Source organism: Photinus pyralis, unplaced genomic scaffold, assembly GCF_008802855.1.
Source record: "Photinus pyralis isolate 1611_PpyrPB1 unplaced genomic scaffold, Ppyr1.3 Ppyr1.4_LG3b, whole genome shotgun sequence".
Taxonomy (NCBI): domain Eukaryota; kingdom Metazoa; phylum Arthropoda; class Insecta; order Coleoptera; family Lampyridae; genus Photinus; species Photinus pyralis.
This window is the reverse complement of record NW_022170510.1, coordinates 17,443,861-17,461,629: the sequence shown is the minus strand read 5'-3', so window position 1 is coordinate 17,461,629 and position 17,769 is coordinate 17,443,861. Positions and strand designations below refer to the sequence as shown.

At 37.3% G+C, this 17,769-nt stretch overlaps 2 protein-coding genes across 2 annotated transcripts; both read right to left on the bottom strand.

Moving 5' to 3' along the window:
- Positions 1-1,099: 1,099 nt before the first annotated feature.
- Positions 1,100-5,052, bottom strand: LOC116166390. The gene is made up of 5 exons (XM_031481346.1): positions 4,919-5,052; positions 4,739-4,864; positions 4,564-4,686; positions 4,479-4,516; positions 1,100-1,165 (listed from the first exon to the last, which is right to left on the bottom strand). The coding sequence occupies exons 1-5, from the start codon at positions 5,001-5,003 to the stop codon at positions 1,100-1,102; spliced, it is 438 nt and encodes a 145-aa protein (XP_031337206.1). The 5' UTR covers positions 5,004-5,052.
- A 1,126-nt stretch (positions 5,053-6,178) lies between these two features.
- Positions 6,179-17,341, bottom strand: LOC116167103 (glucose dehydrogenase [FAD, quinone]-like). The gene is made up of 2 exons (XM_031482342.1): positions 15,571-17,341; positions 6,179-6,523 (listed from the first exon to the last, which is right to left on the bottom strand). Exons 1-2 carry the CDS (start codon positions 17,044-17,046, stop codon positions 6,179-6,181), a joined length of 1,821 nt encoding a protein of 606 aa, XP_031338202.1. The 5' UTR covers positions 17,047-17,341.
- Positions 17,342-17,769: the final 428 nt, after the last annotated feature.

Below are 17,769 nucleotides of genomic sequence, written 5' to 3'. Positions count from 1 at the left end.
ACGGAAAAACCGAAGGCATGCCTCGAGGCGCAAGACCTCAAGGAAAACCTCTATGTGTGTATGGAGAATTCTGTTGAGGTTTTCCTGCGCATCTGAAGCCTGGAGGCCGGAAATTTCAATACAAAATCTCATTCGATTTGCCTCTTCATTTATAGCGCCCCAAGGCCGACCGTATTGTGTGGATGGGTGGGAGGTAGGCCTTGAGGCGATTCCGTTATACCCTATACGTATCCCGTGTGTCAACCACCAAACCTGGCCATAGACACATTTAAAATTACACAATTTTTAAGAAGAAATATGAGTTTCCATATGAAATATATATTTTGTTTAATGTCATATTGACACACGGTGTAGTTTTGTGTGAAAAGAGGTCCGTTGCATCAAGTTTTCATATAGTCATGGCCCGTGCAAAGCAAAAACAAGAGGAATTTATAGCCAGAAATCGTAATGTTGCGCTCAATCTTTCATGAGGTGTAATTGTGGTCCTCATTATGGTGTCCTTTTTGTAAATGATCGACGTCACCAATGATAAGAGCCTTAAGTATGTGTCCTCATCCATCCGCAAATAATTGTGCCAATCTTTCGGACTGAACCTCAGGTCTTTTAATAAATTTACATGGAAGTAACATTTCCTTTTCTGTAACCAGTCTTTAGTCCAGAACTTTCGCTTCACTCTTTTTTTTATTACTTTCGACAGCTAACAATAATCCAACAACAGGAAGAACGTTATCTGTCGACGTCATTTTTGCGCGAAACTGGCGTGCCTTAAGGCTGGCCTTCGTATATTCCGTAATGTGTGGAGACCCCCTATAATTTAGGTTCGCCTCAAGGCCCGTCGCCACGAGGCATGCCTTCGGTTTTTCCGTTGCGTGTGGAGCCACCTTTACTGTGCTCACAGAAACTGTAACACTAGAAGTATTGCCAAAAATAATTCAAAAAAATTTCCCGCACAATAATTGATTTATCGACTTTCGTATTTTTTTCTGATAATGTAGTTACATTATGTTTTCAATATCTATAATATGCAGAACAGCTCCGTTTTCCCATTTGGCATTATAGTTTTTGGCATGATTTCGCTCCACTACAGGTGACAAGCCCGCTATCCGGCCGGCGCCGATAGCAGCCAAGCAAGTGCGCTGCTAGGCGGACCGCGGACGTGCACGAGCTGCATATAGAAATATCATTTACTCGAAAACGGTAAGACCTATCACTAAAATTCTTTCACCAAAAACTTTTGGTGACTATCAGCTACAATTCGTACGATACATGTATAGACATTCCTCAATTAATAAAAAAGTTTCTCGCAGAGTGAAGTTTACGCTTCTCAATAATCGATTTATCGAATTTGATGGCAATTATGAGCATGTAGTTATATCATGTTTTCGATGTAATGGGCATAGTTAGAAGCCCTTACTATTTGGCATTATAGAACTGAAACAATTATAACAATATCTCCTGCGGGAGCCGAGATATTCCGGGGTAAATCTCTAAAAACATAAATTTTTATGAAGACACTTTTGAGTGGTTTTTTGACTATAAAAAATGTCATTCATGACCACCGGAAAATGTCGTAAAAGACCATTTCGGATGCAGAATTACAATATCTACATACTCTACTAGGTCTGATCTTGTTATACCTTCAAAAATTTTTTTCCCATTTCTAGACGACTTTTTTGCCCGATTTCGCTCCACTATATCAGAGTATGCTAAAATCGATCGTCTGCCGCCTCAGGTCATACGGCGCTGCGGGTACTTCTTGCGGTACCAATTCTGAAAGGTTGTTTTTCGAGAAAATCAGCTTCATTCTTCCAATGGTAACCTAGTTATATCCGTAGAAAGTTCGTGAAAAACCGACTAAGAATTGTTTTTTTACGGGCTTATCTAATGTGCGCGATTTTTTAAATATTTTTTTAAGAGCTATTATCAACGTTTTCATTTGGTGTATAACTTATTTTCTCGAAAAACAACCTTTCAGAATTGGTACCGCAAGAAGTACCCGCAGCGCCTTAAGTCGTATGATCTGAGGCGGCAGACGATCGATTTTAGCATACTCTGATAGGGCAAAATGGAACTCCATCGGTTAAAATTTTGATCATTCTTGTTCAGTGGATTTCGTGCTAGCTCCCCTACTATAATATGAGTAAAATTTTATTGCCAATCGGCTAGCTCATTTTTATCAAAAATTAGGGCAGGGTTATAGGTAAATATATAACTCAATCTATTTATAGTTTAAGTTTTGTGTATAAATTTTACTATTTTAGCGAAATACGAACTGAAAATTTAATATTCATTTATAAGGTTAAATATAACTAATATCATTCATTTAAAAAATTACTCTTTTTCGGTAATGGCCCCTATTTGTTACAAAAATAGCTACCCTAACATGACCGATCTTAATTAACTTCAAAACTACTCGGATTATAACCAAGATTTTTAAGCCTTCGGCTGTGTCTATTATAGCGACATCCGACATTTCCTTTTTTTAATACTGTAATTCCATTTTGATTTTTTTACTGGGCAACTACATTTTATAGAAAATTAGAGATAGAGAGGGAAAAGGAGGAATTCTAACTTAAAGGCCCCCAGTGAAGCATAAATTTTGACTACATTGAATTGAAACTAAAGATAATATTCTTAGAAACGCAACAACAAAAATCCGGTGTCAGTGTCATGTCCCGTTTCCTAGTTACAGGGGTTTAAATATTTACTACGAATGCGGTGACGTCACCGCTCCAACACTTACCGCCTACCGGCTATTATTTATTTATATATACATTTGCAGTTGCGTATGATCTGTCTAACGAGATATTACCACAGATTTAAATATAATTTAAATCTGTGATATTACGTTGTACCACAGATTATCTGTGCTTGTACTAAAATGACACGGTGTTGTGCTTATAAATGTAGAAATTCTACTAATCAAACTGTAGGAATAAGTGTCCATAAATTTCCTAGTCGTGAGAAATCGCCCTTACCTTTTCAATCATGGGCAAAGAGGATAAATCGGGTTAAATTTGAACCGACTAAAAGCGCTGTAGTTTGTTCCGTACATTTTGCCAGTGGAGATTAACCAGGCCCTGTTTTACAAAGTAAATTGACCGACTGCAAAATTAGAAATGTACTAAAAAAGACCGCGGTTCCTTCCTTGTATTTAAAAGGGGAAAAGCAAGCGTTTTCTAAACGCGAATTCTTGTCGCTCACGAGTAACGAGAAACTGATAAGGGTTAATTCCTTCCATAATTTTTTTGTAAGAAGCACAAACTTGAGACTTCAGTTTAACAAAAAGATCGATTAAAATCGCTGTGCATTCACGACTGCAGAGTTAGTAAAGGTGCGCTATGTAGGACCTGCGTATTCAACATGGAGCGGTGACGTCACCGAATCAGTCGACGGAATTGTGATTTGTGACGGAATTTTAAACGTGTATTACGAGCGATCTACTGAACGTAGAAAGTTCGGATTTTTTTTGTACTTGTTTTTGTGGGGATAACTATTTATTGTTTTTTTCTTGTAAATTTAAATTTTTTACTTCACGGGGCCTTTAATGTTGATCGCAATAGCCATTTTTATCACCGCCCAAGTTCCATCGCGCGGTTTTAAGAAAGATCACAGCAATCAACAAATATTAAAGGATTTAAATTGGCGGTGTAATCGGGCCATTCGTTTTCGAGATATCGTGTTAGTGTAGATATCGGACCGGCGGCGGTTGAACTCACTAGGGGCTCGTTAATAAAGGCTACATTTACCTATAATTAGTATACCTAATTTGTGAACAAACACATACCGCCAACGAGGTAATATCTAGTTGCATATAACCAAAAGCTATCTATACGTTCTGCCGCCCCAGTTAACACTTTTCTATCTTCCTCCCTCAACCATTATTAAGACAGTTAACATGAATTTCGCCGTTACAAGTAAACAGATATTTTTAATTTGCGAACGTATAAATTTAAACTATGTACATATAAAGCCACCCGCCGGCCGCCAGTTGCATTCTTATTAATTTTTTTATTTTATTTTTTATTCTTGCCTATATTTTTGAGTGGGCTGGGTTCAACCAAGACTAATCTACCAACCCAACCCACTCTACATTTACAAATATCCATGCCCGAACCCGGATTCGAACCAGGAACCCTTAGTATCGCAACCGAGCTTCACTCAACTGCGCCACACGGGCCGACTCTGCCGACATTCTTCATTCCCAGCTCTTATTAGTCGACGACATAATTAGGGGCGATAGCTTACACTTGCAATTGCCTTCAGTTGGCATAGGCTTACCTACATTTTTTATAACGGAGATCACCGTATCAACTTCGTTCTTGTAAAAGACAATAGGTATATCTGCTATGAACTTTTGAACATATATATTGACCATAATGCCTTATGTTACATGTCTACTGCGCATGTTTCAATCTACAGTATTCCTAAAAACCATTGAAAAGTATAGTTAACATATGTAATCCAAAAATGGATACTTGATTCTTGATGATCGATGCTTGAATATTCCCAGCAGCTAAAAATCTGATAATTAAAAAATATTACAGTACCTACTTTAGCTACCGGAGCAAAGAAGTCCATTGTTAGTAACAAAGGGTCGGGTAGTTTTACATTTACAGATCGATTGATTCATACAATAAGCGGCGTCGATGCAATGCTCGTCGTATAAACACTTTTCACCAATTCCTGTTTAAGAAGAATCATACCAGAGGGTCCTAACAAACTTTGAAATACTAACCTCCAACGCATGTTTTCTTAATTTCATTTGCAACATATCGTTCTTGACACTGGCACAAATTTTCCTTACATATGTACCCGAAATTCCTACAGTCATCTACAGAAGAGCACGTAAAGTTGAGTTCTCCTAAAATGCGATTGAAAGGTACCTACGGATCTTACATTGCTCTACCAATATTACCACCAGTCATATCGGATCCAGTTGTCGTAAAGGTATTTATGAGGATACACGTTGTCAAATAGAAGCTCACCAAATTTAATTTCATATCTTGATAAGGTGCTGGTTGGCTGTTTTATATCTGTATTACACAAACTTTGAACACAAGAAGAAGTTTGATCAATAAGAACGAGGCTGTTCTTATTACATAATATTTTCTGCATTGTCATCGCACAGTGATTAATTTATCCAGCTATTGTTAATGTAGAACTCAAAAACCATAATAACATAGAGTGTGAACTTATCAAAGACGACGCTAGATTAACTGCTTTGAAGTAAGGAAACAAGCTAATGTGGATCGTTTACGCATTGGATGTCAACCAAGGTGCTGTATGTGTCGACTCGTAATATCCCAAAAAATAAGTTTCTATTATTTTATAGCTTAGGTACGGGTACAGGTATATTAAATTGGCGTGTTAACAATGTTAGATAAGGATGCCGGGATCGAGATCTATTGCAGTGCAAGTGTGCAACTACTTATAGTAGTCGCCCAGCATGACTCACAGCCACACAAAATACTGAAATATCACGCAGAACTGTTAGGGCTAATTAACACTTTAAAAAATCAATGAGACTGTCAGCCCCCTATTCGTCACTGAAAATGACCTCAAAAGGGCACAAACACTAGATTTATAAACAAAATTGTATATAGCATTTATTTTCACAAACAATTTTTAAATCACATACTCGGCCTGTTCAAATTTCAGAAGATTCTAAATGTACTTGGTTCGTAAATACACGTTCCAAATTTAAAACCAAATGCAAACGTCTTAAATTTCCCTAGTACTGCCTTAATCAACGAACCGTCTATATAGTAGTGTAACCAGCCTTTCTCATAAAACCGATTCCATACGTAAGTCACCGACAAATTGACTGCTGCCATTGAATAAACTTAATTTTTTATTCAATGCTGCTACTAACGTTGTTGTGTATTTCTTTGGACAAGGAATTTCTGAACAATGCAACGTTCACCGTTAAAACCGCAACTTTGTACTCTATCTACGAGGTTTGTAGGAAATTGTCCTTCGTCATTACCAGAAACTGGCAATGGCAATGCTCATTTAAGCCGTGGAAGTTTATAATCAATGAAAGTTACAACAGTCACCATGCCGCCGACTGCACTCACCATAACCCTAGGTTGGGTATCTATTAATTGCAATGATTCTGTACTGGAATTAAAATTAAGATAAATACATAAAAAAAGTTACATTTAATAACGAAAATTTATTTCCAAGCATCTTTAATGATATCAGACCCCTTTTCGGCAATCATCATAATGACCGAATTAGGATGACCGGCAATTATATTGGGCATTATAGAACCATCAATCACACGTAGACCTCTTATCCCATAGACCTTCAGTTCCGCATCCACCACGGCATCCGGATCGTTTGCTGGTCCCATCTTGCAGGTTCCCACTTGGTGACCCAGAGTTGTAGCTAAGTTTCTGACTAAACAAGCTGTGTGCTTGTCAGATAGTTTGGGTAAATGGGTACAGGCAGGAATTGTAAATGTGTGGAAAGTGGAGTTGTATTTTCTGAATTGTTTCGATTCGCCGATCAGTTTCGCCTGAAACAATAAAAAAAAGTCTCTAAACAGTGTCGGAAATTTCTGAGAAATAAAGTCCAATAAGGTTTTCGTGCGTTATTTCGGATAGACGAGGTACAAGTTATTCGTTGTAACAGCACAAAGGCTTTAGTTACAGTTGTTCCAACCCGGAGGCCTTAAAATTTGCGTGTATTTTTAAGTTTTATTTTCTATAACCGTAGCACATCTAGATGTATGAAACTATATTTAGTTTAGGGTCGTATAAAAAAGACCCTATATAAAAATTGTGTATTCAATGGATTCTACACAAAAAAGTGATCTAAGAAAGATTTTGCCAAAATCAATTAAGTTATAGGGCATTAGAGAAATCAACTAAATTCGAAAACGCCTCCTAGCGGCCAAACAATTAGACATAGCCTTTGAATATAAAGACATAGCTGAATTATGTTTGCGCCAGTGATTTTCTCTTTAAAATTGTTCCGCAGACACCTAAGTCCATCTCTTAAAATAAAGGGTGTTTCCATAAGAAAGTGCCCAACTTGAACACCATTTACATCAGTTGAGGAACGGTTTGGTTTCACCCTTCGTTTTCTAGTAACTGGAACACTTTGAACGCATCTGGTGAGCCGCGGGAGCGCGGAACAGGAACTCCCCTCGTCCTTTTAACTGTATATTGGCAATAACATTGATGTAAACGGATAAAATTTAACATCTTTGTCAATATTCTTGACCAATTTTCGATATTGACGACTGGATTTGAAAATATCTAGATTTACTTTCGTCAAACCCTCCTCAAAAATATGGTCAATGATAACTATTACCTACTCGTGTACGGTCTACCTAATATTTACTACACAACTAATATAGGTACTCACAAACACTGTTGATTCAGGAATTGAAGTAAAATGTATATTCATACTCCTAAACGGTAAAAGGGACGCAACTTTTGGGATTCTTTGAGGTGTAGCCCTCAAACAAAACATTTTGTAAAGATTTATTTCCCGCTTTTATGATTTTCATTAAAGGAGAAAAACCCATGCTACGCCACTGGAAAATGGTTTACCGGGAAATACATTAATTCAAATTGCACAAGGACGAGGGGTCATAAGTGAAACCGCGTCATTCGAGAGAAGGACGGTAGAAAAGTTTTAACTGAGGAGGCAGAACGTATAAATATCTTCTTTGTGATATGCAACGAGATATTACCTCGTTGGTGCTCATGTGTTTGTTCACAAATTAGGGTAAATAATAAATATAGCCTTTATTAACGAGCTCCTAGTGAGTTCAGAATTTTGCGGTGTCGGTCCGATATCTACACTAACACGATATCTCGAAAACGAATTTTTTTTTTATTTTTCTATTTTTAAATTTTTATTGCATATTTACAATCTGTTCCAGATGAACAATAAGTAAATTTTGTAATAAATAGCGCACTAAATTAACTACGACATGCCGAGAGCAATCCATTGAAAACTCTCTTACTTATAAATTAATATTTATAACTGTAACTTAAAATAATCTTAGCAACTTGCTAATAGTGAAGGTAATTGCTAGATGAGCAATATCTGTTAAAAGTGGTATTTTGTACTGACAAACTTAGCAATGTTGCCTAAAATTTTAATAATTCAATTGCTTGACCCTAGCAATAGATAAAGTACTTACTGTTTGTTAAGTCTTAGCACGTGTATTTCACACGCTCAAGTTGGTAGTTAGAGAATGACAAATTTGTTATTATTGCTCATAATATTGCTAGAATTTTGTGTGAGCAATCTTGCTATAGTTAGCAATATTGCAAACTTGTTAGTTACAGAATTGGACAGACTGTTTGATTATGTAAGTATTCTAATTTTCATGTTGATCAAAGTACCTACATACATAAAGTGCAGCTTAGCTTAAGCGTAGCTTAAAATCCATGGCAACGGTTATTGAGACAATGGTTGCCATGGATTTTAAGCTACGCTTAAGCTAAGCTCTGCTTAAATTTGTCGGTGCAAACGGGCATTAGTCTCCTAATTTCATCGCGATTGTCTATAAACTGGAGTGGCTAGGATGTTAGGATGTACAGAGATCTGTCTTGATATTTCACAGAACAATTCTTTATAACTTCCCGCACTGATTCAATATTGAGATCACTTTGAATTACGTAGTTGGGCGATTTCGAATTTTGTAGGAGGATTCTTTATCAAATTTGTAGATCGGAGTTCGTTAATGGGCAATGTAGGTCATACACAAAATAAGGTAGGCCCTTTTGACATCGTTAGTGACATTAGTTGTGACCCGAATTGCATGAAATTCAAAAGGAGCATAGCTTTAGCCATATAATGTGCAATGCCAAGCTATAGCCATACTAATGAGATCGTTTGCTATATTTGTTCACACATTTCTTTACTTTGTAAATACTTACTGTAATTACAGTCTGAGAGCTGGTAGACATTTTTGGGTAGGTATTTGAGGCGCGCTGAAAACTTGTCCAGCACTTCTCCAAGAATCCCCAAACACAGAAATGTAGACCTGACTGAGGAGTGGCGGGGCTAACACTTTGCCAGGGGCCTTCAAAGTTTGTAAAAAATAATGTCATTGATTTGTGAATCAATTTCAGACATACGCACACATACGCTAGAACGCTGCAACAACTATCAAGTATGCGAAATCGATAAAAAATCTTGTCTGAAATTGATTGACAAATCAATGTCGCAGGACCAAGGGATTTGAAGTGTATACTGGCCCGTAGCCTACCGATAGTAGCCGTGACATTAATTTAGTGACGTCACAACTGGAGATGGGCCACTGCAACGCGATACTAGGTGTTTAAATGCAATTTGATTCGCGCGCGTACTCATTTAACGCGAAAACATTTAGTAATTAGAATACCTTATTTTGAGCCGCAGGATTGTTATATGTTTTTTCCTAATTATAAACACGTGTAATTACCTATGCAAAAACTTTGATTAAATACGTACATAATAACAAATACTCACTGAAAACAAATAAAATTTAAACATTCTACACACATCTGCCTTTTTTAGCGTACACAACGAAGTTGAGGTAACGCTTATGTGCTCGACTTTCCGTCGTCTGCCTATCTGTCTGTTCCATCGAGATCTCGGACCCTGGACCACCTAGAGACTACGGGTTTTCGGTCATTTGTAGTTGCTAAGGTCTATATTTTCCCGTTACTCATCATTTACATCCTTTTCATATATGATGGCTGATTTTCAAAAATGGTGGGATACGCGTCTTCGGCAAGTTTCAGTTGGTCTCGTGGAACTGTTAATACTGTACCGTCTTGTCTAGTCATCTTGTCTACCCGAATAATGAAAATGTCGGAGAAACGCTTTATACAAACCCTCGAGTAACTAGTAATTTCGAAATTGTCCCGGTGAATACATCTTAACCACTTTTTTTGTTTGTCTTCATATTTCGGAAAACGAAAAACCGTAACCTTGTCTCTTGAACTATAAGTGCTTTTGAACCAGGGACGCAGCATGTATTTGGCATTTTCTTACTTATTTTGTTCGAATACAGTTAATTTAAGTATACAACATTAAAAAATATGTTTATGAGCAAATTTTTGAATTCTTTTTTGATGATCGCCTAAAAAATGTTGTGTGCACCTTGGCCAACAGTGATTTGTTAGGCATCATCTGAATTGCGGCCTCGGCTACCGCCTCGGCCACAAACAGCAGCTTCGGCCAAAAAAGATCACTTTTATGGCCTTGGTACACAAATAACTATAACATAAAACCTACTTGGAATAATTACATTAAAAGTCGATATGACGGCCGCCGTCAGTTGTGACGTCAACGCAATAGTGGGGATGAGTGTCACGGCTAGTTCTATCGGTAGGCTACGACTGGCCGCAATAAATACATGAACACCTAGTGTACTTTGATCACTTTTGACGAAAGTTTCAAGAGAAATAATTGTCTTTATTTCGGCATAAGAAACGATGAAAATTTCAACATGATACAATTACAACTAATTCAGACGACACTAATAATGTATAGATCATGGCCAAATTATTAGGCCATGATATAGATCATCTACTACTTCTTACGCATTCAGATACTCGACTGGGCATACATTCTCCGCTCCGCTTCTCCAGGTGTGCATTTCTGTGTTTGGGTATTATTGGAGAAGCGGTGGACAAGTTTTCAGCGTGCCTCAAATACTTACCCAAAAATTTCCACCAGCTCTCCTACTATTAGCATATAGGATGAAGGGCGGTTGTTTTGTATTACTTGTGTTAGAGTAATTAAATAATGCTTTTCATTATCTAATTTACGATTTCTGTATCTTTCTAAAGTTAATTTAATATTTAGTTGTATCGCAAAGGAAACCGAGGCCTTGTCACTCTAACCTCATAATGATCTGAATACGTGGCTATGTGGACCATATGGCCACATTAAAGAGGGTTTTCGTAGATATGAGTTAGTTCAGTGTAGGTGGTTGGGAGGGGGGGGGGGGGGGTAGAAATTAATTTAATCTTTCATAGTATTCTAATTAAAAGTCTCAACTACCGCTCTTCTTTCTGGCCCCTTATCAAAAGAGGGGGTGGAGAGAGGGGAAGTGGAACTGGTTTTATTTTTCACGGTATGATGGTGGTGATGTCATAGCTTTCAATGAAAATGTCGGCAGAATAGAGTGTCGGAGGATTTTTAATGTATGCCAGGCGGCCTTTAAATGTTTATGTGTAAAGAGCCCCCTCTCCATTAATCATCTATCTCGATAGCATGCTACTACTTTATAATAACACTATCATTTACTAAGCTATTTAGGTTTAAAAAATGCGCTTTATCTACACAGGAGTTGTGCACAATTTATACTTGTTTTATCCTGATTTGATTTCAAGGGTTAAGTACATTGATTATTTTTTAGGGGGAGATTGAAGATATGATTATTATTATTAATTCACTGTGTGGCATATTGTAGTTTTTGATAGGTAGGTAAAGTGGAAGTTTTTATAGGTATATATAGCTTTAATTTAAGATTAATATACAGAGTGTTTATTCAATTTAGGGTATCTGGGAGGTGTTGTGAATGTATGATGCTATGTTACTATGTAACGTTTCTAATGTATTTTATATTTCAACTATTCGCAGGAAGGTGACAATTAAAATCAATTACGATTAGGTATTGTTATTGGCTGGAACAATGGGTCAGAGAGTTTTTGTTTGGGGTTGGCGTAAGATATTTGTTGAATTTTTTTGCAGTGGTATTTTTCCACCATTTTATTGTGCATAAAAGCAAATATGATTATTTTTTATGACTTTTGGTACGCCAACTGTGCTTGCCAGGGACGTTTCTATGGGGGGCCTAGGGGGTGGGGGGCAGCCAGACATTCCAAAGAATATTCATATTAAAGAATTGGGCCCAACGTCTTTTGGACTATAATTTGAAGGCACTTGGGTTCACATTAGAACTTACCTTGTCTTCGTCCGCACAATATTAGGTGTGTGTATGCGTTGCGTCCCCAAACTAGAATTCGTTTTTTTTAAGTTATTCTTTTGAGAGTTCTTTCAAAGAAATTTTCTTTAGCACGCCCTGTATATAACTATTTCGCCTGTCCCTGTATATATTTAATATTTCCACTTGTTATGTGCAGCGCATAATCCGCCGAAATCAGAATTAGCCTGCACTGCATATGCGCTTTACCAAAGCAGAATAGTCGCTAAGTCGCCTAATCTACACTGTCGCTATCCAGAAAAACGAAATCAACGCCAACCGTCATCGCCATCTGATCTGCGCTTATCACCTTCGTTTGTTTATTGCGCCTTCTTCTCAGAAACCAAATTCGAAACAACAAGTGCTTTCACTCATATTTCTTACATATTTATTCCAATATTTAGTGCATGTGCCGTATCGATCACCAAATCAAGATTTGTTATCAATTTACTTTATTTGTATTTTTAATCAATAAACACGTTAATCATTCGTGTCGATAGTCTTTCAACGTTCCTTTCCGAGAAATTAATTTTTTTTAAATTTAATTTGTGTGCCTCGACTACTAGTGGCCATTGGCACGTCTACAAGTACCTTTACTTACAATGCACGTATTCTAATAATATTTCGCTTATTAGACTATTATATAAAATTGTACAAGTTTGTATCTCTTAGAAAGTTTAGTACGTTTTTAATACTTTTCGGTAATGAGCGGTCTTTTTTAAGGTCCATTCCAATATGGTATTTGCTTCGGATTTCCAATTGCAGTGGACACTGTGAGAGGAAGTGGTTCACGGACAAAGGCTCCTTGCATTCACAATATGGAGGGTCTTGATTTTCAAAAAGGTATCCATGGGTTTTCCTTGTGTGACCAATCCTCAACCTTCGAATTATGACTGTATTCTTCCTATGCATTGAGGGTAGATTAGTGGTCATTATTGTAGGCTGAATTTCGGATAACTTGGTGTTGGAAAAGCTCCAAGCATTTTGCCACTTACTGATGATTGACTCTCTTAGGCAGCTCTGCAGGTCAGTATGTAGCTGCATTTACTCAGTAGTCAGGTCCATGTTTAGGGATTCTTTTGCAGCCCGAACAGCTCTTTCGTTTCCACTTATGCCAATTTGATCTTTCATGAATCATGGTATTCTAATTAATTTCTACCAACTGCAGCCCTTCTTTGTGACCTCTTATCAAAAGAGGGGGACTTGTTTTATACTTCATCGTATACTCTAATGAAAGTTCTCAACCATAGTCTCCTCGTCGAACTCTTACTGTGATCGGATAGGTATAATTCATATCTCAAGAATCAATTTTTGAAAAGAATATCTTGAAAACGGTTTCGGAAGAAAATACTCATAAAGGGCAAGTGGAACGTCAGGACAAGACATATCTACTGGTAATGTCAAAACTTTCAGTGAAAATATCGGCATCAGAACGGAGTGTTTCGCACGAGATACCTCTACCGGCGATGCCAAAACTTAATTGTAGATATCTCGAAAATGTTGGAGTAGGGAAACACAATATTTCGGAGAATTTCTCTTAGGGCTTGCATAATATAGCATACTTAGATTTTAAATGTAAGCCAGGCGGCCTTTAAATGTTTATGTGTAAAGAGTGTAAGAAAGTAAACATCGCTAAATATAGCATACTACTACCTTATACACTGAATTTTTTTTAAATGCGAACATAGGAGTTTGTATGCAATGTAATTTCCCTATGTTCGATTTTAAAAAAAAACACATCAATCTATTGAGTAGTTCAAATGAGTAGTAGATACAATTGACAGCTGTCACATTTTTAAAAATACCTCCGTCCAATTTAATTACGAAATCGGTTAGGTTATTGCTTAGAATGTCAAAGAGGACACTTCGAACATTTATTGTAATTGTTTGCGTTATTTATTTTCTTATTTTCTTCATTTATGTATTGAATAGATCAAATTAGTAGAATACCAGGTGCACATGACCTACAAATAATTCAAGGTTGGTTCACAATGAATTGTGATGTCAGCGCGTGCCATGTGAAGTCAAGTTATCGTAAGTTTAAGAAAAATTTATCCTAAAGTTGCTATGGCCTCACATGGCTTAATTAAAAGAATCTTACCGAGTGTTCTTCATCATAAAGACTATGAGTTGCTGTTCATAGTCACACAAATTGCCCGTTTTGGGAATGTGAACCGCGCACATCTCATATATTGATGTGTTTTTTTTTAAATCGAACATAGGGAAATTACATTGCATGCAAACTCCTATGTTCGCATTTAAAAAAAACTCACTGTATAAGTTATACAGGGTGACAATTTGAAAACTTACCACCCCCCATATCTTAGTAAATAAACGAGATATTTAAAAAAATCAAAATCCGTTTCGGTAATTCGAAGGGGGAATCACAATGACATAGTTGGCGACGCACCCCCTCACACCCCCTGCGCCCTAGCCACCCCAACTTTTAAATCTTAAATAGTGACCCCCCATGTGTGATACGTCGTTGGAAAGCTCTGAAAAAATGCTTTCCAACCATACCACATAGCATTACATTTAGGTTAGTAATTATCGTGCAAATCAAAAAATAAACTAATATGATACATTTGAAATCTGTCGTATTTAAAACGCAACCGGCGAACATAGACGAACTAAGACAGAGAATAATTCAAGAATGTCGAAATATTGCAAAACCAACATTTGAAAAGGTTCGACAAAAGTTTGAGAATAGATTATAACTGGCGATCAAAAATGAGTTGCTGTCGAGTCGGCTTTGGAAGTTCAAGTTAAATACGATTTTCCATGTTTATTTTTTGATTTGCACGATAATTACTAACCTAAATGTAATGCTATTTGGTATGGTTGGAAAGCATTTTTTCAGAGCTTTCCAACGACGTATCACACATGGGGGGTCACTATTTAAGATTTAAAAGTTGGGGTGGCTGGGGCGCAGGGGGTTGGAGGGGGTGCGCCGCCAACTATGTCATTGTGATTCCCCCTCCGAATTACCGAAACGGATTTTGATTTTTTTAAATATCTTGTTTATTTACTAAGATATGGGGGGTGGTAAGTTTTCAAATTGTCACCCTGTATAGGAACTACTATAGTATTTACAAAGCTACTTTGGTTTAAAAAAATGCGATTTATCTGCACAAGTGTTGTGCATAATTTATACTGGTGCAGATATACCCTTCGGGCAAAAGTTTATGTTGCGCTAAGTACTTGCTGAATTTTATATGTAATGCTAATGAGTTACAGGTCTAAACTGTAGGGCACGTTATCTTAGCGGTAAATTTTTCTCACAGTTAATTGCAATGGTCACATTTGAGATTGGTTATCTATCAGACAAGTTTAAATGGAACATGAACGACTAGCCCTTATGGTGATTTAATACAACCATGGGTATATAGTACCACATTAATAAGTCAATATTCACTTATTTGTTTCTTATACTCGTACATATCGATTGCGTCGTTACTCGTTAATATTATTTCAAAGCTTAGATTGAAATTCATGCTGTGTATGTGTACTATGTGTACATTAGGTATAATATATTGTGAACATTTGGAAATTGCTCACGTGCGTACGAATGCGGTCAAGAATACAATTATTATTAAACCATTAGTAAACGGTGGAATACTCACATGTTTAAATCCTTCAACCATAACATGGAGGTCCAATTCATCAGCGAAGTAGTTCAGATCGATTGAAGGCTGACTTAACGAATTGCCATCTTTTAGTCTTACCCTTCCTCTACTTTTTGGTTGTAATAAAACGGTAGTGATGCTGAACGCTGGTGAAAACAATATAGGTCCATATATATCACGGAATAATTTGTTTGGAAAATTAAACGTTTTTCGCAGACTTCCGAAAAGGTCGCCGTTAAAACCACCGGAACCTAAGACGAGTTCCAAATCTGGAAAGTCTCCCAAATGTTTATTAAGTTTTGTTTTTACGAATGCTAAAGCCTCCGCTCCTCCAGGGATGGTTAGGGGGCCGTTCCTATTTAACCAATAATTTAGTATATCTGAAGGATTTTGAACTCCCAAATCTGATATCGTCACACTATCGTTTATGAGAAAAGTATATGGCAGGCTGACATGATCTTGTAAATTATAGCCTACTTTTAAATTTTTTATTACTGAAATATTGAACTTGTTTAAGTGTTTTTGTGGACCAACCCCTGACAACATTAATAATTGGGGTGTGTTGATCGAACCTGCCGACAGTATCACCTCTTTTTTCGCTGACACTTTATAAAATGTGTGATTTATTTTGAACTCGACACCAGTAGTCCGGCGTTGACTTATTAATATTTTCGTAACTCGAGCGTTACTCAAAATGTACAGATTTGATCGTTTGAGAATCGGTCGTAGGTACGCTTTGGCAGCGCTACAGCGTCTTCCACTTCTCATGGTGGCTTGAGCCCTTGAAAATCCGATTATTGAAGGTCCATTGGGATCTCCGATTTTAAATCCTAAATCACGACCCGATTTCAAAAAAGCCTCGACTAAGGGTGTTCGGAAAGGAGAATGCTCAACGCATAAAGGTCCAAAATCTCCCCGATACTTGCTATCCCGATTAACTATCTGGGAAGAATTTTCCGATTTCTTAAAGTAGGGTAATACGTCATCGTATCCCCATCCGCTGTTGCCGTAATCCCTCCATTGATTGTAATCGAATTTACTGCCACGGGAGTACAAGAGAAAATTAATTACGGACGTACCTCCTATCGCTTTACCTCGCGGTAAATTACATCTCTTATTTTTGAGACTCAAACAATGTTTGTTAGACGGCTCCGTGGCGAAGTCCCAGTTAAACCTTGTGGACGATTGAAATGGGGCTAGCAACGGAATATCCGTGAAATAGTTTTCTTCGCCTCCGGCTTCTAAAAGTAACACTGTCCACTTTGAATTTTCGCTCAGCCTATTAGCCACTACACAACCTGCCGATCCCGCACCAACCACTATAAAATCGTACTCGGTGTTTAATTGAAAGTTTCGGTCATAAATCCTTTCATTGGCGAACACTTCGCGGGCCGAATTAAATAAATTTGCAATCTGCGCCTGACAGTTGCATAAGAGTAAACTAAATAGAAAAAGGCACTGATGAAACGCCATTCCAAAAGCCGCTTCTAACACTACTTGCTCTTGAATAACTATTCTTTTTTCTATTGCTTACATTACATCGGAATAAGACCTTCACGTTTAATGAAATCGATGTAATGTATAATGTCAATGAAGACACCCTTGACTTGGTTTGAGTGACCATTGGTAAAGTCGTCGACCTTGTGTAGGCGTCTTCAGCGAATTTTTCACACGTCACCTGCAACACCTATCCATCTATTTATTTCCCTATTATTTAAGTACATTTATAAGCCAGAGAAGTTCAGTTGAGAAACTTTCCATGGCAAAACTCGACCATGAATCAGGAGCGCTCTTGGTGCAGTCGCGATGTAAGTCTAGATTAAGTTCGTCGCCACACGCGCAAACCCACTTTTTAAAATGATTCACACGTCTACTACTATATGGTTAACATTATTATGAAATATATAACAATCGCAGGCACGCAGTCGGCAAAATCATTCCTTTTTTGGTACAACTTCCTACAAGACCTCAGTGCTGACACTTAAAATCCACTTACTTGCTCTACAAACCTGCTAAGTACCGATATGAAGATAGTGGCCAGTTCTAACGGTCAATATTTAGGAGGCGCGCGTAGTAAGGAAACAATAGTAATTCTAGTATAAAAATAAATTAACGTATTTTTTGTCCTCAAAAACCTTGAAAATACACTACCGTCCAAGAGTGTGATCCCTGACTACCTCCTGACAGTATCTCGAA